Source organism: Rhinopithecus roxellana, chromosome 11 (assembly GCF_007565055.1).
Source record: "Rhinopithecus roxellana isolate Shanxi Qingling chromosome 11, ASM756505v1, whole genome shotgun sequence".
In the NCBI taxonomy this organism is placed as follows: Eukaryota; Metazoa; Chordata; class Mammalia; order Primates; family Cercopithecidae; genus Rhinopithecus; species Rhinopithecus roxellana.
This window is the reverse complement of record NC_044559.1, coordinates 123,884,849-123,907,085: the sequence shown is the minus strand read 5'-3', so window position 1 is coordinate 123,907,085 and position 22,237 is coordinate 123,884,849. Positions and strand designations below refer to the sequence as shown.

Genomic DNA, 22,237 nt, shown 5'->3' with positions numbered 1-22,237 from the left:
TGGTGGGCACCTGTAGTCCCAGCTACTCAGGAGGCTGAGGCAGGAGAATGGCGTGAACCCAGGAAGCGGAGCTTGCAGTAAGCCGAGATCGCGCCACTGCACTCCAGCCTGGATGACAGAGCAAGACTCCATCTAAGAAAGGTGGTTTAGTTCGAATTCTAGAAAAACCATAGTTTAACATGCGGCTTTGTAAGCGAGACTTTCAGATGTTATTGTTTCATGTGTCCATGTGAAGAGATCACCAAACAGGCTTTGTGTGAGCCACGTGGCTGTTTATTTCACCTGGGTGCAGGAGGGCTGAGTCCAAAAAAGGAGTCAGCAAAGGGTGGTGGGATTATCATTGCTTCTTAAAGGTTTTGGGATAGGCAGTGAAGTTAAGAGCAATGTTTTGGGGGCAGGGGGTGAAGCTCACCAAGTACATTCTCAAGGGTGGGGAGAATTACAAAGAAACTTCTTAAGAGTAGGGGAGATTATAAAGAACATTGATCAGTTAGGGTGGGGTAGAAACAAACCACAATGGTGGAAAGTCATCAGTTAAACTATTTTCACTTTTGTGGATCTTCAGTTGCTTCAGGCCATCTGGATGTATATGTGCAGGTCACTGGGGATATGATGGCTTAGCTTGGCTCAGAGGCCTGACAGTTATCATGTTTCAAAAAGACAGGAGGCTTTACTAGTGATAACGTGGTAAGCCAGATAGCAATTTTTATTTATATTTAGGGGCAGATGATGGGGAAACACTACTGTGGTCTTGAGACAGTGGGATGATTATGACCATCATCATCATTTCTGTTATTTCTCACACTTCTTGATTTTACCTGCACGTTTCCATGTCTTAAGAAAAACTTGCTAAACCCTAAAATAATATAAATACAATCTTAATTTCTAAGATTTCAAGAGGTTTGAGGTGTTGTTTAGTAGCAGTGTCATTGCAGTAGCTTGAAATATTTATAAGTAATAACCCAAGGGTAGCATTTCTGCCATGAAATGCCAGAAATAATGGGCACGTCTGACACTTTGGGGAGTTTCTAGGCTTCCTGTGATTTCTGTTCTCTGGCTTGCTCAGTCTGTTTGGCACAGGTTGGATGTTTGTGCTTGGTCTGGAATTTGGAACACGTGACTGTAAACCACAGATAGTTTGATAAAGGCATAACAGGCAGGAAAACAAAAGATATGCTTTTAACCAAAAAATGTAGGCCTGCCCCTGGCATTTCCCGTGATGAAGGTGTTTGAGGCTGTGCTTTGCCATTCATGGTGTAGCTGCTCATTCGTTTTCAGCTGTTAGAAAGGCCACTTGTTTTGGTGCTCCTTGGCTCAGCTCGCACCAGGTCACTGTCCCATTCTCCAGCCAGTGAAGGAAACCACCTTCACTATGGGAACCAGCGGCTCTTATTTTAATTGTGTTCTGATGACTCCTGTATAGCAACAGATTGATGACAGCTTTGCAGGTGGCTCAGTGTGATTGAATCGTTCTTTAACTCATTCAACAAGTAGTAGCCAAGTACCCGCTCTCCGTTGGACACCTTCTGGTGCCCCGGGGCAGTCATGAACAAAGCAGACAAGAGAGAAAACAAAACAGGAAGTTAAGGGTGGGGACATGGGTAGGGCGGGTGTAGCAGAAATTCTGGAGCCACGCTGCCTGAGTTGGAATGCGAATTCCCATTACTTACTGGCGGTGTGACTTTGGCAAGCCCTTTAACTTCTCCCTGTTTCCTCGTAGGTAACATGAGGGTAATATTATTATTACATGAGTTGTACTAAATAAATTGGCATATGTAAAATTCTTAGAACGATGTCTGCCATGTAACTGCTATGTGTTAGGTTTTAAGACAGTGCTTATATAAAGGGATGTTATGGTGTTACTCTTACGTAAGGTGACATCCTTCAGAGACCTGAAGGATGTGAGGGCTGAACCATGTGAATCCTTGGGGAAGGAGCCTTCCCAGCAGAGTGGGCATATGCCTGGTGGGTTTGAGGGGCAGAGGGAGGGTGGGGGATGGAGGGGAGAGATCAGAGAGGCAGCAGGGGCAGGGCATGGCCAGTCCTGCAGCCACTGTGAGTACCTCACACTCTGGGATGGGGGCCACTGTATAGTTTGAGCAGACGTGCTCCTGATGCAGTTTTGGCAGGATTCCTCTGGCAGCTCTGCAGAGAATGGACAATGGAGTATTCCCGGGGGGTGCAGTGTGGGTGCTGAAGAGGGGTTAGACCCTGAGGCATGTCAAGGGGCAAGGTCAGGGGATTTGCTGGTGGGCTGGATTGGGTGGGAATAGCGAGGGTGGAGGATGAGTGTAGGCCTTGAAGGGTGGAGTTGCTCCTTAGTGACTGATAGACTAGAAGGAGCAGGTCTTGAGCCTGTTGATTTCAATTTATGTATTAGTCAACAGGAGAGCTGAACGGGCAGCATGGGAGTTCAGTGGAGTCAGTGCTGGAGATAATAGCATGGGAGCCATTGGCATACTGAGGGTATTCATTACAATCTTGTGACTGAGGTCACCAAGCAGCAGGGAGGGAAGGGACAAGGAAGCAGCAGAGGTGTGTGTGAGAAGGAGCTGGGGAGGGGCAGAGATAGGGGCAGGGAGCCGCGGTGAAGAGAGAGAGATGGTCCCGGCAGTCAATGAGGGAGATATTTTGAGGATAAAGTGGGCATCTCTAGTAAGATAAGGACTGACATGTGGCCATTGAATTAGCTGTGGCCTTGGTAAGAGCTGGAGAGTTGGGGGTGGGAGCAATGCCCCTGCTGGGCAGGGTTGCAGAGAGAACAGGGAGGAGAAACTGGAGCAGGCAGGAGCCTGGCTGAACAGGAAGCAGAGAAATAGAGGGAAGGCTGCAGAGGAGAGGCTGGTTGAGAGCTGTAGTTTTGGTGTTTGGAATGAGAATAATTATTACGTGTGCCTGTGCTGATGGGAAATGCATGATGCAGGAGAGAGAGGATGGGAGGGGCAGGGATCCATTGCCAAGTAGCGGGGCCGGCCCCAGGGAGGTGCCTTTTTCAGGACCACAGGGAAGAGATGGCAGGGTGAGCGGAATGGAGGCAAGAGGGCTGCAGTGCTTCTCCTGGCCTCTGTCTTCTCAGCTGGATGGCCAGTAAGTTGAGAGTGCCAGGGAGTGTTGGAGGTTGGGGGAGAGACAAAAAGGGCCTTTCCAGTGATGCTGTCTCACATCACTCAGGGCTTACCTGAGTGGGGTGTCAAGAGTTTACAGTGGGACCGATCAGCAGGATTCTGCATCTCTTCCAGCTGTGTGCAGCTGCTTGGGGCAGAGGAGATGGGGAGTTAGATTTAATCAGCTTGGGATTTGCCAGAAAGTGCTTTGGAGGGCAGAGGAGTGTGGTGGCATGTGAGAGCACCAGGTAGCCGATATGACGATGAGGCTGTGGCTCTGAGTCGGGTAGAGAAGGAAGCGAGGATGTAGCAGGTGGAGGGGTGGCAGAGAGGTGATGGAATCGGGGTCTGTGGTCCTGGTGGGTGGAAGAATTTATGGGGTTGGGATGTCAGGGAGTGAGCTGGGAAGGTAGGAGATTAGGGTCAGAAAAGGGCTGCTCAACTTTGAGAACAGGAAGTCCTTTTGGTGACTTACAGGGGGAGGGTGGAGGTTAAGAGCAAAACACTAGGCCTTGCAGGGGAGTGGCATCCTGGGTTTCAGCAACGTATGGAGGATGTAGGACATTGTGCTGGGGATGTGCTCCTTGGGATGGTTTTGGAAGTTGGGAGATGGCATTAGAGGCTCTTTGGAGTTTTCCGGGCTCAGAGCTTGAATACTAAGGGACAGCATGGGAGTTGTCGGCTTCTTGAGCTGACAGCCAAGTGGGGATAAAGGGTTTCTTCTGATGGAAAGGTTGTGGTCCTGAGGCTACTGGCACTTTGGGAAGGGCATCTTGTGGGTTCCCGTCATTGTGGAGCTGCATCTTTATTTCTGAATTTTGGACATGGGGCACTTGGGGAGCCCAGTATTACGAAGAGATTTTTCTTTTTTTTTTCTTTCTCTTTTACATTTTGTGTATCAGTATTTCTTAATAAGAAATGCCTACTTATTTAAATTCAGTGGGAGATATTTTCGACATAATTTTTTCACTTTCTCTCTGTCCTCTGTTTTGGAGAATGACAGTGACGGAGCAGTGGGCTGGGAGCCTTCCTGTCACCAGCACCTGTGACTTTGGAGCAGCTACTTCCTCTGGGACTGTTGAAAAGAAAGGGTGGGGGGCTCATCTTTAAGGTCCTTTGGTTTTAGAATTAAACTCTACTTTATTGGTTTATGAAGCATGTTTTTTGTGCCCACGATCTCAAATTTCTTTGTTTTTAAAACTTTATCTATTTATTGTACCTTTAAAACAAATACATTTTATACCTAATGCAAATTCGTATTTTTTGAAGAGTGTTAGGCAGAATAAATGTGTATTTCCCCTCAGAGAAGGAACTACTGATAAGTACTTCAAGAAGACCCACAATTAGCATGTGTGTTTATATAAATTGTGAAATCATCTTCTCCCACTTCTTCCCCCTTTTTTACAAAAACAAGTTAGGAGTCAGAGAAGGAAAGAAGAAACGGGATTTGCACCATCATGGACTGATACTGCCTGGGTGTAGTTGTTTTGCTGGGTGAGCAGAACTTGCTGTATTGTCTGTAGCTTTCTTCATGTGTACTTGGGCAGTTGTAAATGTTACCAAGTGCCTCAGACCAGAATGGGTGGGTCATTTTCCATGTCGTCTTAAAATGACGGGAAAGTTGGTGATGAACAGAAGGCGTATTTTGATAACTGAGTATGGCCTGAAGGTGAGTGAGTGAAACCCAGAGCACTTTTCCGAGCAGGTTTTGGTTGGTTTGGTTCCTTTTTTGTTGGTGCTTTTGTGAGGGCCAATTCTGTATGGCACTAGACAGAGCTGGTTAGGCTCAAGAAATATAGTGTTACTAGGCAGGTTGAGAATGGACACCCACAAGCCCAGGAGCCTCCTGAGGCCAGTCCCCCATAGTGCCTGGGCCACATGGGGCTGGGCCTGTTAACCAGGGCAGGCGTGGGATTCATGTCTTTTACTGTCTACAACAGTGCAGCCCAGCAGGTCATTACCACCTCACCTCCAGGCATGGCAGGAGCAGGGGGAGTGGTCAGGGCACGCCTGTCCTGCTGCTGTCACCCAGATGAGCTGCACATTCCACAGTGGCTTAGATGGCAGTGACTTTGGGCCTGGCAGTGTCCTCTTGCCAGTCTCCTTCACTCATAATTTCATCTCAACTTTGTGTTATAGTGAAGTGTTTAATATGACACTGTCTTTCCTTTTTATTCTTTAATAGTTCAAATAGTAATTTATGCCAAGGTCAGACTAATATTTTGTTTACTAGCTTAATAATTTTCTTCTTGTTTCTACATGAATTAATTTATATGGGAGCAAGTGCTGGCTTTTGTGCTGTTGAATACCAGAGAACATACAGTAAATAATGATTTTTACATATTGAAGTTGCAGTTGTTGGCTGTGATGTTGAAGACGTCTTCAGACAGTAGTTTGTACGGCATTCCACACCTGGGGCTCAGACCATACTGACGTTTTACTGCTATATACATGATTTGCCAATTTTTAAACTAAGATCTATAGTAAAAAAATTTACATTTGAATCCAGTTTGTTTCTTACTGATAAACACACATGAAACAATATTTGTCTTTATGCATTTCATAATGTTATATTCTGAACTTTCTGTTTCATTCCATTTTTTTAAAAAGATGAGCCATTATCCTCTAAATTGATTTCATAATCTCCTAGAGGCTCCAACTCATAGTTTGAAAAACACTGTACTATACTGTGACATGCAGTGAATTCAGAGGAACACATGGCTTATTTCCCTGACTGCCTTTACTTTTCCTGTGTGTGGGTGGGAATCTTGTACTCATTCATCCTGGCAGTACCTGAGTGAGACATAAGGAAGCTAAGTACCCTACCCAATGACACACAACTACCAGTGGTCAAGCTTGGACACAGCCACTTCTGGGTGGCCCCCAGGTCCAGGGTCTCACAGTCCAGCAGCATAGAAGCTATTCCAGCTTCGCTTGTCCTGAAGGACACCAAGGCATCTGGAGGAGAGGCACATGATCTGCAGGAAAGACTCCACCGAAGTGGTTCAGTGCAGGTTTACCAAAGGCTGTTCACCTGGGGTGGACTGTGAACGCCCCCGCCCCAGAAACTGTGGCACAAGCAGAAGTCAACCAGGGTGAAATGAGGCTTTGCACTCTGACACTTGCCCCTTAAAAACCTGGAGCCTGGTAGAATTAGGGGAGGAAAGCAAGTTTTCCATCAGCAGAGGAGCATCTTCCACAGCTGCTAGAAGGATCAGTTAAAAGTGTCAGTCCGATGGCTTCCTTCGGGTTTTGTGAACCTCAGTGGCTTCCCCTGCCCTTTGCCTTTAACCAGCCAGTGGGGCCCTGCATGAGGTGCCCAGGGAGGTGGTGCGTGCACAGCATCCTTAGTAAGCCTGGAGGCGGATGTGCTCTCTGGCAGCAGCCTTCCTCCTGGCTTTCTTGTGGAATTGTCCTCCTTACCAAGATGCTTCTGCCAGGGTAAGAGGAAGGCCAGTGAGTGCTTGGGAAGGGAGCTTGACAGTAACTTCCAACAAAACTTGCCCCACTGTAACTTCTCAGAAGGGTGATATGACCAGCTGCAAATACCAAATGGAAAGAGATTTTGACTAGAGGGTTTTCAGGAGGGCCTGATGAACCTGAAAACCTTCCCTGAATGCAGTGTACCCTTCCATTCCATACAATAACCGTTGAAGAGCTTCATCTTAATTAACTCATGTGGACAGAAAATGCTACCTCCCCTCACCAGGTGAAACCATCATTGAAATCAAACTAATAGCAGACAACACTCTTTTCCCAAAGAGCAGGTTCATTGTATCATGGCAACAAGTAGCATTTCTTATTTTCAGCCTAGTCACATTGATTGACTGGAGCTTAAAAATAGAAAATAAAAGTATATTATTGATCTTGGATTTCTTGGAATGCTGAAAAAATTACTGCCTTTAAAATCAAATGTTACCAAACTTGGCAGATTACAGTAGGAAAACAACAGGATATGTGGATTTTCCTACTCCTGTTCTCTAGCACAGGGAATCTACTAGAGGGTCCTGCCTCCACTTCCATCAAACAAGGGAAGAAAATGCTGTCCCTGAGGTCATTGTTAACTAAGCCAGCACAGGGAGGCTCAGCACGTGAGCTGGCTTGGTGGGAAGAGGTGGTTCTGAATTCCCACTCTTTTGTAATGGCCTTGGGACCGGGGGCAAGTGACCCTCTCTGAGTTTTAGTTTCCTCAAGTGCACCGTGGGGCCTTGAGAGCCTCAGGATCTTCAACATGACCGAGCATTCATAAGGCTCAGTGCTCACTGTCTCCTCTTCCCTTTCTCTCGTGTTTTCTCTCTGAGTCTTGAGAGAACATGAACCAGGACCGCGGTGCCACGCCCATGGCTCTTGGCATATTTTATTGAACATTATTTACATGGTTAACAGACCGGAAAATCTCGGTGATCCTCTCATGGCTCCAAGGGATGCTTCCTTTTTTTTTTTAGGACAAGGTCTCGCTGTGTTGCCCACACTGGAGGGTGATGGCACAATCATAGCTCACTGCAGCTCCAAAATCCTGGTCTCAAGCAATCCTCCCACCTTAGCTTAGCTTCCCAAAGTATTGGGATTACAGGCATGAGCTCCTGTGCCCAGCTTTATTTTTCTTTTATAGTCATGATGACTTAAAATAGTCAACTTTAGGTACCTTGCTGCAGTATCACAGCCCAGTATTTTTCTGCTCATATTTTTCCCCGTGTCTCAATGGCTCAGGTTTTGCAGGAGAGTGACAGTTGTGTGTACTGGTATGTATGTAATTGCACTCACACATGTGTTGAAGGTTGTAAAGTTACATTCACCATTCACCAGCTTATGGAGAGATACTTCCTGTCTTCTTGCTCCCACTGCATCTCCGTCTCTGTCTCCCTCAGTGTAGCCGAGACCAGAGCTGGATGTGGCAGCCATGTGCTTCTTGAGCACTCACATGGAACAAAAAAGAAAGAGAATGGAGCTTCTGTTGTGCTGGGCTAATTGCCTTATTATTGATTCAGCTGTATAAGTGAAATGAATTGTTTAAACATTTTTGGTTTTGTGATTGTTTTAATTCAAGTTTTATTAAGCTGGGCAGCAGATCATTGACCACAGGATTCGGAGGCACATTCGTTTATATCTTTCAGGGTAGCTTTTCTGAATGCAAATCTTGTCCGTCTGGTTGCCTATTATCCATCCTTCCAAAGCTTGACGGACTTGATTAAATTCAGAACCGCTCTGCCTTGATAGTGGCATCTCAAATTTTATCATTAGTTATGCATCACATTTCCTTGTGTCTGAGGTGACCCTCAGAGGCTACAGTATTGCCTTTCTACTTTCTCAAGAACTGGAATGTTTGAAAGGCAGTTTAAAGTTACAGAATGAAGTAGGAAATAAATTTTCAATTTTTTTTCCCTTAAAATATGTATCAGGTCTGAAAGTGAGGAAAATACCGTAGGTGATTACTTCACTTGCAGATATGCCTGTGAGCTTGGCCATCAGGAATCATAGACGTGGCCTAGAACACCATTCACGGGTCAAAAAAATAACCCTTAGAGTCTGTGGGATATACATGTCTGTAAAAAGAGGTTGAATTGTTGTGCTTTCTCTGTCACCTGTTAATATTATGCCTTGTGATTCACATAGTGAACAAGCTCTTTGTTCTCCTATGAAAATGGAGGCGGGGGAAACTACCTTAGTATTCACATTTTGGTTTAGCCATCCAATCAAAGTTTTCTTACAGATTGGCTCCACTGTATTTGTCCTGAATTACATGTTCTTTTTCATGTTTGATGTATAACCTTTAAAAATATTAGTTTCTTTATGTGCTTTCTCCTTTTTATTCTCTTTGAGGTGATTTCTGATTATGTAGCCATGATTTCAGTGTTGGTTCTTTTCAATCTGAATGTCCCTCTTTAGTGAGGATGGCGCCCTCATTAAAGTCTCCACAGATGACTGCCTTGCTTCAGTCCTGTCGCAGCCTGGTGCTGCCTTTCTCACTTGTGGTCGCGTTGTCCACAGGTCTCTCTCATGTGTACACCTGCCTATTCTTTCTTGCTGGATGGGCAGAACTCAGCCCAGGGAGGCCTTGCCCCTCTGTGTTTCCTGTGTCTGGACAGAAGATGCACCTTGCTTGAAATCAGTTGTAATGGTACCATAAAACAGATCTATATGTTTCATCTCCATGTTGGATCCTGCACACTCTACTGTAACCCAAATTCGTAGTTTTTTTTTTTTTTTTTTTTTTTTTTTGAGATGGAGTCTCGCTCTGTTGCCCAGGCTGGAGTGCAGTGGCACGATCTCAGCTCACTGCAAGCTTCACCTCCCAGATTCACACCATTCACCTGCCTCCGTTCCCTGAGTAGCTGGGACTACAGGTGCCCGCCACCAAGTCCAGCTAATTTTTTTGTATTTTTAGTAGACACAGGGTTTCACCCTGTTAGCCAGGATGGTCTTGATCTCCTGACCTCGTGATCCGCCAGTCTTGGCCTCCCAAAGTGCTGGGATTATAGGCGTGAGCCACCGTGCCCAGCCCATACTTGTATTTTTAAATTCTCTTATGGGGGAATCATGAATGCAGAAATACGAGTTGGATTCCTTCTGAATTTTTTTCTCCTGTTGTTTTAACTATTCCTCTTTTTGGTTTCTCTTTTCCCATGTTTTTTGAGTTGGGGAAGATGTGGAGCAGGACATTATGTATGTGTTCTTTGTTTAAAAGAAAATTGGAAGTAGTACCTTCCTCCCTAAAAGGGGGAAAAAGTGGTGTTTTGTGTTTTCCTATGAGTTGTTTCTGCATACTTGTGCTTGACTACTGTAGAGGAATTGGGCTTTGCGGGTATGTCAGTGTCCCAAAGACCCCACCCATTGCACCTCAGAGTTGCTGATCCCTGAGGCAGCATAGCTGTAATGTGTTGGTGTGATGACACTGTCCTTTCCCTCTTCCAAGGGTGGAGAGAATCTCAGCTTTCTCCCTGCGTCCACAGTTTGTTGGAATTCTCTTTTTTCAGTTTACTTGTTCCGGACCATATAGAGTTTATAAGGATATTGTTTATAGAAGAGGAATTTTAATTAGAAATGTTATTCAGTAATTCCTCATTCAATAAATATTTATTGAGAATCTGGTTGCAGGGTTAGGGTGGCACCTTAGTATTCCCATTCTGGGTTAGCTTCTGACCAGGGTTTTCTCTTTGGCACTGAGGATTCTGCAGTGAACAAAGGAGACGGTCCCTTTCCTCAGAAATTACATTCCAGTGTGGGAGGAGGGAAGAGACAGATGACAAGCAAAATAAGTACTGTAATCTTACCTTCCGCGTCTGTAGCCTCAGCTGTGTGGAATGCCAGGGACATATGAGGGTGTGAGCCAAGCCCGTCCTGAATTGTGTGCACTGAAACTCTTAACCACTGCTCCCAGGCCTGCCCGTGAGTCTTTTTCACAAGTCTTTCCTCTTTCAGGGAACTGAGGCTCTTCAAGCTCCTCTTTGCATTCACTTCTAAAGAAGGAGAGAGTGTCCTTTCTCAGCCCTTAGTTGATTCAGAGCAGAAAATGGAAGGGAGAGTGAGGGGCAGATAGGGAGGCAGGGGACAGAAAGACCAAACCTGAGAAGCAGAAGCTACCTCTATCAGCGGAGGACTTCAAGGCTGAGCCACAGAGAAGAACAAATTCTGCTTAGCACATGGAGGGAAGCCCATCATATTTTGTAAAAAAGCTTGTTTAAAATGATGATTAAAATGAAGCTTTAGTTCAGAAGAGGGTAAAAATAGATGGAAATCTGTTCAGATGGGATTTCTTAGTTGAATCCGGAGTGATGCAGATACACCGTGAGAGGCAAAGCTGAGAGTCAAGAGGCTCCTGGGCCAGCACTACTGTCTGAGAGGCCACAGAATCTCTTCCAAAGGTGTAGACCAAGCTTGTCCAACCTGCAGCCTGCAGGCCGCATGTGGCCCAGGAGTGCAGCCCAACACAAATTTGTAAACTTTCTTGAAACATTATGACCTTTTTTTGCATTTTGTTTTTTGGTTTTTGCTCATCAACTATTGTTAGTGTTACTGTATTATATGTGTGGCCCAAGACAATTCTTTTTCTTCCAGTGTGACCCAGGGAAACCAAAAGATTGGACATCCTTGTGTAGACGAATGAAGTGACACTTCTTCCCAGGCATGATGATACTATTTTGACAGGGCTGCACTTTGTTTCGACAAGGTGGGACCCTGTCTTATAGGGGTACAAACAAAGGAAGTAATACGGTAGAGGATGCAGAGTTTTCTCAGAACTCCTCCCAGGCTAGTAGCGGGTTCCACCTCCTGCACCAGCTGACCCCCTATAGAGCATGCTCTCATTGCACTATCATGACTTGCCTGGAAGTTGAGGAATGGGCAGATAATTAACATACTGGTTATTGAATCGGATGTGTACTGGATGAGCACCTGCTTGGGGCTCTCTTTGTGTTGGGTACTTGGAGGCAATACGTACTTGGAGGGAGTACTTCATACCAGGACTAACAAGTATAGCTAACTGATCTTCTAGTCCCTAGCTAATTAAAAGGAGGGGGAAAAAAAGGATTACTGGCTGAGGTAGATATAAATGCAGCCTAAAACAACATCTGATAGCCTGGAAAAAAGATACAAAAGCTGTGAAAACCTCCATTGCACGCTAGTGGAACAGCAGGGGATGTTAACAGCATCTCTGCCTTGGTGAGGCAGCATAGTGTCATGGGAAAGAATGGCCTTTGTTTCAGGTAGAACTCCCTGATATCCCTGACCTAGTGTCTCCCTGCCACTTGGCAGCTGTGTGAACTTAGGAATGTTCTTTAACATCTCTGAGCCTCTTTTAAAAAATCAATCTCTTTCTCTCTCTCTCTCTCTCTCTCTCACTCACTCATATATATATATATATATATATATATATATATATATATATGAGATATACATATACATATATATATTTATAAAAATATAGTTATTGAGAATCAACTCACTGTAGGCATTGTATAAGAGAAACAGTGGTGATGCCCCATGTCCCTCAGGGTCCCACCTTGTTGAGACAGTGTCATCATACCTAGGAAAAAGCATCACTTCATTCATCTACACCAGGGGTGTCCAATCTTTTGGCTTCTCTGGGCCACATTGGAAGAAGAAGAATTGTATGTACACACACACACACACACACACACACACACACACACACAGCACAAGGATAATAATTAGAAGTTTCAAGGTTTTGTAAGAAATTGGAATTTATTTAGGTGAAATGCCTGGATACAGTGCCTGGCACATAACATTCATTTGGTAAGCATCAAGCTACTGTTGTTATAAATATGATTTGAACAAATGGAAGAGAAAAACAAAAATACCTTTAGCAGGAGCTCAGAGGAAATAATTAGCATGAAATGTTTGTGAAAATATTTAATGTGTTATCCATTCTGTTACATAAGGTTTTTCTAAAGTGTCCTGAATGTGGCAGCACAGTACCTATGGCATGGCACAGTATCATAGTACTCCTCACTCAGTTACTTCCTCCTTTCACTAGCTGAGGTTCTCTTGTTTTATTTGTTATTCAATCATTTATAGAGCATGGATGATAAGTGATGCTGCATGCCAAGCACTGTGCTGTGTCTAAGATGAACACGATACAGGATTTGTAATCAAAGGAACTTGTATGTGGAGGTTGGGCTAGGACATCCACTTATAAACTGAGGGAGGGATGTGAGGAGTGGGGAGCAGTGGGTAGGGGTGGCAGAGGCTGATGATCCACTGAGCCAGCCTGAAATAGGAGATGATGGCATGGACAGCTCCCAGGCCCACCACTGGGCTGGGTGAAGGTCTCCTGGTTATGGAAGCAAGTGGGGGATCTGAAGGATGACACTATATATCCTGTGCCTGAGGTTTGGTTGTGTTAAAGAAAAAAATATTCCATGACTCTTGTTAAAGCACTGTAAGGCGTACTCGACTAAGGACCATCTTAATAGGTAGAGGGACCACGGCAGTGGGGTTTTGTGATGGGGGAAAGAGATTAGGTTCAGGTCTGAATATAGCATGGGCAAGTGGGAATTTATAGCCCAGGAGCAAGGGATGTGGTTAGTGAATGGAAAATTACTAAGAGGAAGCATCAGGAGCAAGGAGAATTCTGGCTAAATCAACCCGACAGGATTCTTGCTGAAGGCAGGCCCGGAGGATCACCTGAGGGTGGTCAAGGACAAGGAGCTTGATTAGACATCAACGGTCAGGGGTTTTTGCTGATCTGACTTAGCAGGGTGCTTTGCTAAAAGTGGAGTTTATAAGGAAGTGCACAGATGGGCCCGGGAGAAGGTTCAGACGCCTGACCAAAGCTTGGCCAAGCAAAGACTCTTTAGAGTCATCCCCCAGCATCTTGGGGATCTTTTTCAGAATACTTGAGACCACTTGATGAAAATTTGAACCCCAGGTCTCTTTTGCTGCCCTTTTTCTAGCGTTCATGCCTTCCATGTGTATTATTCATGGCAAAGTATGGGCCCTTGGTCTACTGAATGGTTTTGTGTTTGAAAGGGGAAATCTCTGATTTGTTACTGAGGTATCCCAATGTTAGCATCTTCGTTTGTCCCTGATGTTATTCAATCCAGCTTGCATACGTAAATGCATAAATAAATCTCTCTGTAGATTTTCTGTGGACTAGATTTTCTGTTTTCTTCCCCAGCACATCCCACTCTTTGCCCCTCTTCTTACACTCAGTATAGTTATATCCCAGGCTCCTCTAATCTCCAGGCATTTGCTTCAATGGTGATCACACTCTAAGGCACTCAGTTTAGTACTGAAGTTTGATCCTAACTCTGGAAAATCAAGTCTTTACATCTCAGCCATAAACCTCTGGAAGTGGATTAAATAGGAATTTTGATGATTAAATGTGAATATTACCACAATGTAATAAAATTGATGTTTTTCACTAAAGTAACATTGTGACACCTTTACATCCACAGAAACAGTGTTTCTTCAAAGCAGCCATGTTAGGTGGAGCTCGTTTTGATGCCTCTTTAGGAATGGCAGTAGTGGTGCTGGCTCACCAGTGGCAGAAGGACCGTGGTCTCACGATTGGATAGTATATCCGCTCCCTTTCTCCTGTATTTTGCTCCTGAGATTTCCTGCACTTTGCATCTCCACCCTCACCTCACCTTCTGCTATTGCTTTGCCATTATGATCTGAGAAGATCCTCTTCTGAAAATCAGGAAACCATGGTGAACTACCTAAACAGTGAGACCATGCTGAGGCTGGAAGCAAGAGCCTTACTTTGAACCTAACAGGAAGCAGATGAACTTTCAGAAACGCAGAGGGCAAGGTCCTCTCTGCCAGGACCTGTCTTATTTGCTTATTTGCACTCACTGCCGCTGCAGCTGCTCTCTGTGACAGCTTCTCCGAGTATGCGGGTGGAGAGGTCATTCTGGAGAAGAGGGGCTAGTGCTGGATTGGAAAGCTGCCCACCACCCAAGGTTAGAAACACCAGCCATCCCTCTACTCACAGCCTGCGCAAGTTATGTCCCAGATCTCGGTGCGGATGGTGCCCCTGTCAGGAGGGCTCCTTCCATTGAGTGCCTCTGCAGGGTGCACTGCTGTGCTGTGAGGAAGGCAGAGCAGAGGACAATGGGATCTTGGCATTCCCAGCATTGTGTTGTGTATCAGCTATGTTAGGCCTTAGTTAGAGATACTTGGGGAAATAGTTGTAGCGGCACTTTTGGAATGTATAACCTGCTGGTAAATGGGGGTTCTGTACACTGAAAGTGAAGGTGTGTCTCCTTGACACTGCCTTTTGGCAGATGGAGGTTCCTAATCTTCATGGCTTCTAAGCCACGAAGGGATTCAAGCTAGGCTTCTAGAGGGATTCAAGCTAGGGTTCTGCATTCAGATGTGCTAGATGTGGAACCATAGTTGTGCTATGTGCTAGGGGTCTGACTTTGTATGATTTACCTTATCTGGTTTTCTTTATTCATCTAAAAAATAGGATTAGTAATGTCTATTTCAGAGAGTGTCTGTGAGGATTAAATAAACATGTCTGGAACATGGTAGATGCTTACTAAACATTAGTTTCTTCCATATGCTCTTGATTACCCATAGAGTTAATGTTCAGAAAGCATCTGTTACCTCAGTAACAATGGACATAGAATATGCTAACTCAGGTGATCCAGAGTATATGCATATATGTATGTAAGTTACTGAATCTGACAGAAGGAAGAGTCAAGGATGTTTTGGTGACTGAACTCTAAAGCAGCATAAGTTCGTGGAAGGTAATAAATAGTGAAACCCTGGAAGCCCCAAGTTTAAAAGGAAAAAGAGTCAATGAAGCTAAGAAATTACAGTTTGATAACAAATGACATCATATACCAACATCTCAGGAAACAACTGTCAGGCAGAACTTTAAAAAGATTTATGGAAATTGTTTTAAAACTCATTATTAAATTTGGCAGCACATCCTCAACTTGGAGAGAAAGGAAGAGGCAAAGAAATCAGAGGCTCTGACAGTAATTTATGGATGTAGGCAAATGATAAATACTTCCAGCGCTTGAAATTTACACCATCATTTTCTTGAAAGTAACCACTCGTTAACTGGATTTGGGAAGTAAGTTTATGACATTGACCTATTCCCTGATCATCAGCAGAGAAGCTGCATTATGGAAGGTCCTGCCTGGCCAGCATTAAAGCTTCAGAGTAAACAGGGGGCAGAGAAGGTACAGGAAGCTGCTGCCTCTAGAGCTGGAGATGGTAACAGGCTATCTTTATCTTACTGAGTCTGGAGGAAAAGGTTCTAGGAAATGGGAAAGAGGAGCGGTGTCAGGCATTTGGCACAGCTGTCAGCGGATGGAGCTTAATTGGATTGACAGGCCGTGGTTTTCCCACAGATAGGTTAAATTCAGCAGCGTATCCACCCCCGAACTGGGTCTTCCAGCTCCCTCCTCTGTGCCTTAGCCCAGCGTATGGCCCCATTGTCAACCACTGCTTGTCACCCTCATCTGCCTCCTTGTCCTCATGATCCAGCTTTCATTACTTACCAGGTGCATCCCGTCTCCTCTAGATCTTCATATCCATCTTTTTTTTCCAACCCCTTTCCCATGTAGATGATGACCACAGCTCCCAACTGACAAATTTTCTTCCTTGGGCTCATTTTTTCAGCAGCGTGTGGTCATAATGGTGTTTTTAAAGTGTGTATTTGGTCTGGTCACTCCACTCCTTCAGTAACTCCCTGGCTCCCTGGGGATAAAAATTCAGACATCACCAATTTTTTCTCACTGCTTCCCCCTTCTTATGGTGTGTCTGAAATGCCCAGTATGCTCTTTCTTTTTTTTAAAAATTAACTCATGTGTCTTTGATCTACTTTGCTTCTTATACCCTTCCCCTGCTCCCTTGTTAGCCTGGGTAACTAACCCATTCTTCCTGGAGGCACTTACCTGGAGCAAAAGCTTCTGACTTGTCTGCCTCAGACCCCACCCCCAGCCTTTAACCCTGGGGGCCACAGGCCCTCACCGTCGTGTTTCTCTTAAGGAACACCTACACTGAGTTGGTTCTCCATAAGTATTTGTTGAGTGTTTAATGGAGTAATGATAGTGGACTCAAATGCCTTTTTTCTAGCTTTCAGGGTGTTGTCATTTCATATGCTTTTCAGCTGTCTGCAACAGCAGGTTTCATCAATATTGCCCCCTAGTTAAAAGACCTAGTTATTTGCCGGGTATTAAAATATCAGCATCCAAGTGGTATTTTTCCTGTTCCAATGATAGTGCTAATTCATGCCTCTCAGGAGAGGCTGGTTGCTAGGAGATTCTTTCTTTGAGTTCATCTGCATTTGAGTTAATGGTTGGTCCTTGCCAGTTTTTCCTTTTCTTTCCTTAAGTTGTTGAGAAGAGGTATTTCATTTGATCATTCTTTTATGTTCCTTTCGTTATTCAGCTTATTTGTTAATGACTGTTGAACATTTGTACTTTATGTGAGTACTGTTCGTGTTCTAATGTGGTACTGATTCCACTGACCAATGCTTGCCCTGGCCCCCCCCCCCCCCCCCCCCCCCGCCCGCCTTTGTGCTGGGGTCCGAGCACCGCTGGCTTTAACTGGTATTGTCGCTCTGATCGTCCTAGAACCCAGTGAGGTCGTCATGTATATTTCTCTGATGCGTGATTTTTGTTTTCTCCTTTCTCTGAATTGAAACTTGTCACTTCACCTTCACATTTTCTTTTGATGAATGTCCTAAACATAAACACCAGCAGTCAAATTTGAACTGTTGAGATGTCATCAGTGGTTTGTTCCTCTGTCCTCAGGAAAAGTACAACTTCTTGTTCTAGCACCCAGGGCTTTCCGTAGTCTGGCCTGAATCCACCTTGCCTGCTCTCTTTATCCACAGCTTTTCTTCCTCAGCTGTCTTGCCTTGCATGTCTACTGGCAGTTCCCTAATAAACTTTTCTCTGTCCGTTATGTGCCTTGGCCTGTCCTCTTCCTTCTGGGTGAGATGCACCTCCTCTGAGCAGTCCTCCAAATAAAAATCCAGCTCTCTGTGAGGCCTGCCGAAATCTCGCCTGCTCTGTGCAGTCATTTCTCCTTCACCAGTCAGACTTGGAGCACTGCCCATCATTGCTGTATGTGTGATCCTTACTGCATTCTGCCTTGCTTCAGGATTATCAGCGGGGTAGGGAGAAGAGAGAGAGAGTGTGTGTGTGTGTGTCTGTGTTTGCTGTGGAAAGAAGCTCCTTGAGAGCGAGGACTGGATCTGAAATATCTCTCTGCAATCCATTCAGTTCCATTCCTTGGTGGCATATAGAAGACATTTGAACTAATTTACTGGCTCATTTCTGTAGTCAGTATACATTTTGGGGGTGTGGGGGACACACATTCAAACCAGTGTTTATAGGGACGTAAGAAGTACACAGGCATGTACTAGGTTTGGTGGGAGTGGGAGAGAGGCACAGAAGTGAGCCTAGGAGGGTCAGGAAGGCTTCCAGGGCTTAGGAGTTTGCCTGACACTTGAGGTGGGAATAGGAGTAGACCAGATGGCTTCCCCTAGAGAGGATATTCAGGGCAGAGGGGATGGCCTGGTCAAGCCTGGGAAAAACTGAAAGAAGATTATGTGGTGGCAAAGTTGCCAGAGCAGAAAGTGTGCGGCGAAGAGATATGGGAAACAAGGCCAGACTGGAGGAACAGGCCAGCTCCGTAGGGGTGATGATCAGGTATGGCAGCCAGGGAGAGCTTGCCAGTCCCAGTGTTGTGAATTGGAGAGAGTTCTCAGGTGTGTCCGCCTGTGCCCATGCTTCTGTCAAACCTCACACAGAAGGGAATAGGCACTAGCATTTATCCTGTTGCTCCTGCTGTCCTTCACCCTCACCTGGACTTTCTGTAACCCTCTTTATGGTTTTCCTTACCTGGCCTCTGGCGAATGTGGCAGTAAGCAGGAGAGTGCTCAAAAGGGAGCAGTGTTAGGGTAAAGCAAGGTTTCTGGCAAAGCCACACCTAAATTTTAAGGTTTGGCTTTGTTGTGTTTTTTAAATAGAGACAGGGTCTCGCTCTGTCACCCAGGCTGGAATGCAGTGGCACAGTCATAGCCCACTGCAGCCTTGAACTCATATGCTCAAGCGATCCTCCTGCCCCAGCCTCACTAGTAGTTGAGACTAGATGCCTGCACCGGCATGCCCAGCTAATTGAATTTTAAATCTTAAAATGAAAGTAGGTTGTAAAATGAACTGTGACCAGACAAGAGTGATAATCTTTAAATGTCCCAAAAGGATTGATAATTCTGTGAGCAGGGGCCATACCTTTTGTGTTCACTGCTGTGTGCCCAGCTCAGCATGTAGCCCATGACTTGACACAGGGCAGGGTATGTGTAGGTGTGAATAATTGTATGTACAGATGTGTATGTATGTGAGTAGAATATATTTCTATACATTATAGACATATTTTGGCATTTTATAATTTTCTATATAAGGTCTTTACACATCTTTTGTTTAATGATGTTTTGTTTGTATTGCTTAGTAAATGGGTTATTTTTTTATTGTCATTATTAGTATGCTAATTGTTTATTGCTCTGGGCCATAGTGTTTCTCAGTGAATACCCTGTTGGCCTTGGGAGGTACAGTTTCTCATTGTGTGAGACACTGGTGTGGACAAGTAGCAGCCACTTGACATGTGACAACTCCACACATTGCTGAACACCCCTAGGGTGAAGAGGATGACATTGCTTCTTAAGTTGAGCACTATTGCTGGGATGAAAGAATGAAATTGGTTTCTGTATGTCGGTTTGTGTCTAGCACCAATAGGTTTTTAAACTGTCTTATATTTTCTATGTAGAGAATTATATGCAAATAACAATAATTTTGTTTCTTTCCATTTCAATAAATTCCTTGTATGTTATGTTTTCTTGTCATTTTGCATTGACTGGGGCCCCCAGTACAATGTTGATGGTAGGTGGATCCCAGTTTCATTCCTGACTTGAGAATGTGTCTGATGTTTCACCATTAAGTGTACAGATTGCTGTAAGTTTTTGGCAGATAGCCTTTATCAGATTAAGGAGGTTTGCTGAGAGTTTTTATCCTAGGTGGTTATGGAATATAGAGCCCCTGTTACTTGAACTTAGTTCATCCTATACAATGTAACTCTGTTCTCTGTGCTCCATTCTAAGTGATTTCCTCAGATCTGTTTTTCAGGTCACCAGTTCTGTATTTAGGAATGTCTAACCTGCAGTTTAACTCATCTATTGAATTTTAGATTTCATTGACCATCTTAGTCATTTGGGCTGCTATAGCAAAATATTATAGACTGGGTAGCTTATAAGCCGTAGAAATGTATTCCTTACAGTTTAGGAAGCTGGTAGGTTCAAGACCAAGGCAGATTTGGTGTCTGGTGAAGGTCTGCTTCCTGATTCATAGATGACCATCTTCTTTGTAGCGTAACCTCACATGGCAAAGGGGGCAAGGACACTCTCTGAGGCCTCTTTCATAAGAGCGCTAATCGCATTCATGAGGGCTCTGCCCTCATGACCCAGTCACCTCCCAGAGGTCCCACCTCCAAATACTGTCACACTGGGAGCTAGGATTTAGTGTATGAATTTTGGGGGGACACAAATATTCAGTCTGTAGTGATTGTGTTTGCGTGCATGTATAGACACTTGTGTGTATATGTGTGTGTCTATATGAATCCTACAAACATGGTTCTTTTTTAAACAGACAGACAAAAAGGGAGTCTTTTTTAAAACTCCCTTTTATTTTTTCAGAGTATCTATTCCCTCTTATTTTAATATTTATTTTGATTTTCCCCACTGTGCACAAATTTATTCTGTGGTCTTTATTTAGTTTTGTTATCTCAAGTTTTTGAGGGTCCGATCGTGATATTTTTGAGTTTCTTTACTCTTGCTGAAGAGTCACGAGACTGTTTTTCCACCTGTGTCTTGCCATTTTAGATGGTGAGCCTGTCATCAGAGGACATAATCTGGTGGAATTCTGGGAGACAGCCTGCTTTAGAGTGGTTTATAATTTGGCCAATTTGGTGTGAATTTCTTTTCCAGGAGTTTTCTGGGCTACATGTGTAAAGTAGAATGTCAAAAACCACATTAGAGATACAGACAGACTGATAGTTACCAGTTGTTGGGAGATTGGGCAATTGCTCCCTCTGCCAGGCCCAGCCTCCTTTTCATTTGGGTTCATAGATACTTTTTCTTAATTCAGGTTTTTGCTAACATCGTAGCCCTCTGAGAGTTCTAGCTATATGTACAAGTGTCAGTTCCAACTCCTGTGTTATATCCTGTCCTGCAGGAGGTTAAAATAATAGTGTCTTCAAACCAAGACACTTCTGAGAGTAGAGGGAGTTAGAATTCTTAATTATGCCACATCACTGATGTGAACCCACATGTGTGTCACCTCGTCAAAACCCAAGACCAGCTCACATAGCTGGATATCCCCTGTCCTGCCACAGACTTCAGTTCTCTCTTTGATTCGGGCCTTAGACCGTTTACCTTGCTTTCTTGCCACACTCTTATAGGCATTTAAAAGGCTGTATTATATTTTAACTCACATTTCGAAGTGCCTGTAGCATGAGAGCTTTTAGGTTATCTGGTCTGTGCAGTAGCAGAAGAGTCTGTCTTTAGTCTTAACATTATCTTATCTCCTTGATTAATCTTCAGATGTAATATTAGATACATTAAGATAGAAAATTAAAAATAGGGCAGCAGAGAGGAACTGGGGAGAGAGGAAGGGAAAAAGGAAGCAGGTAGTTGTGGCGAGGAAAAGAAGGAGTAGAAGAGAGGCTGAGAGATGGGTTGGAAAGAGGAAGATGGAGAGGCAGACCGGGAGATGGAGAGATGGACAGACAGGGAGATGGAGAGACGGACAGACAGGGCAATGGAGAGACAGATAGACAGGGGGAGATGGAGAGTCAGACAGGGAGATGGAGAGTCAGACAGGGTGATGGAGAGTCAGACAGGGTGATGGAGAGACACATAGGGCGATGAAAGGCCGACAGGGAGAGGGAGAGACAGGGAGAAGACAGGGAGATAGCTAGGGCACTGGAGAAACAGGGAGATGGAGAGACAAACAGGGAGATAGGGCAATGGAGAGACAGACAGGGAGATGGAGAGACAGACAGGGAGATGGAGAGACAGGGCAATGGAGAGACAGGGACTTGGAGAGACAGACAGGAGATGGAGAGACAGGGCGATGGAGAGATGGACAGGCAGGTGGAGAAACCAACAGAGGGAAGGAGAGGCAAACAGGGAGATGCAGAGATGAACAGAGAGATGGAGGGACAGACAGACAAACAGAGCAGATGAGTGAGGGCTGGCTGTGTGTGCACAGAGAGCTGCACACAGATGCACATCGATTCAGACAGCAGCCCGCTCCCGGAGAGACTGCCCTGGAGGCCCACACACGTAGACGTGTGGACACAGAGACACACACTTGCAAAGACATACACGGAGAGCACCTGCAGGGGCACCAGCAGCTGAAAGAGAGTGAAAATAGGAAACAACTAAATATAAGTGTGTTATAATAGTCCAGAAAATAAACTTGAAGTCAGTGGGAGTAGAAAAGTTGGCTTTAGGTGGGATTAACCAGAATTGCAGTAGCAGCACTTGGCTGCAGCAGCCGTTGCCCTCATGGGAATGCTGATGCGGGCTCCTGGTCTCAGGCTTGCCTGTTGACAGCCTCCTGGAGCAAACCAGCCAGGTCAGCTCCTGATTT

At 44.8% G+C, this 22,237-nt stretch overlaps 2 protein-coding genes across 4 annotated transcripts in view; one reads left to right on the top strand and one right to left on the bottom strand.

The window, feature by feature from the left end:
• Positions 1–5,557, bottom strand: part of LOC104682677 (translation initiation factor IF-2-like) — a 230,986-nt gene extending 225,429 nt beyond the window's left edge. Inside the window, exons 1-2 of the mRNA XM_030940174.1 lie at positions 5,445–5,557; positions 2,064–2,145 (exon numbers count right to left, since the gene is read on the bottom strand). Of these exons, the coding sequence (XP_030796034.1) occupies positions 2,064–2,145; positions 5,445–5,557 (195 nt within the window). The remainder of the gene's footprint in view (positions 1–2,063; positions 2,146–5,444) is intronic.
• The window catches only part of CCNY (cyclin Y), a 234,159-nt gene that overhangs the window by 107,376 nt on the left and 104,546 nt on the right, over positions 1–22,237 (top strand). Inside the window, exon 1 of one of the 3 annotated variants that reach the window (XM_010389414.2) lies at positions 3,068–3,087. The exons of the other annotated variants lie outside the window; for them this stretch is intronic. Coding sequence (XP_010387716.1) covers positions 3,081–3,087 — 7 coding nt within the window. The 5' untranslated portion in view covers positions 3,068–3,080. Of the gene's footprint in view, positions 1–3,067; positions 3,088–22,237 lie in introns of those variants that run through there. 3 annotated transcript variants of the gene reach the window in all.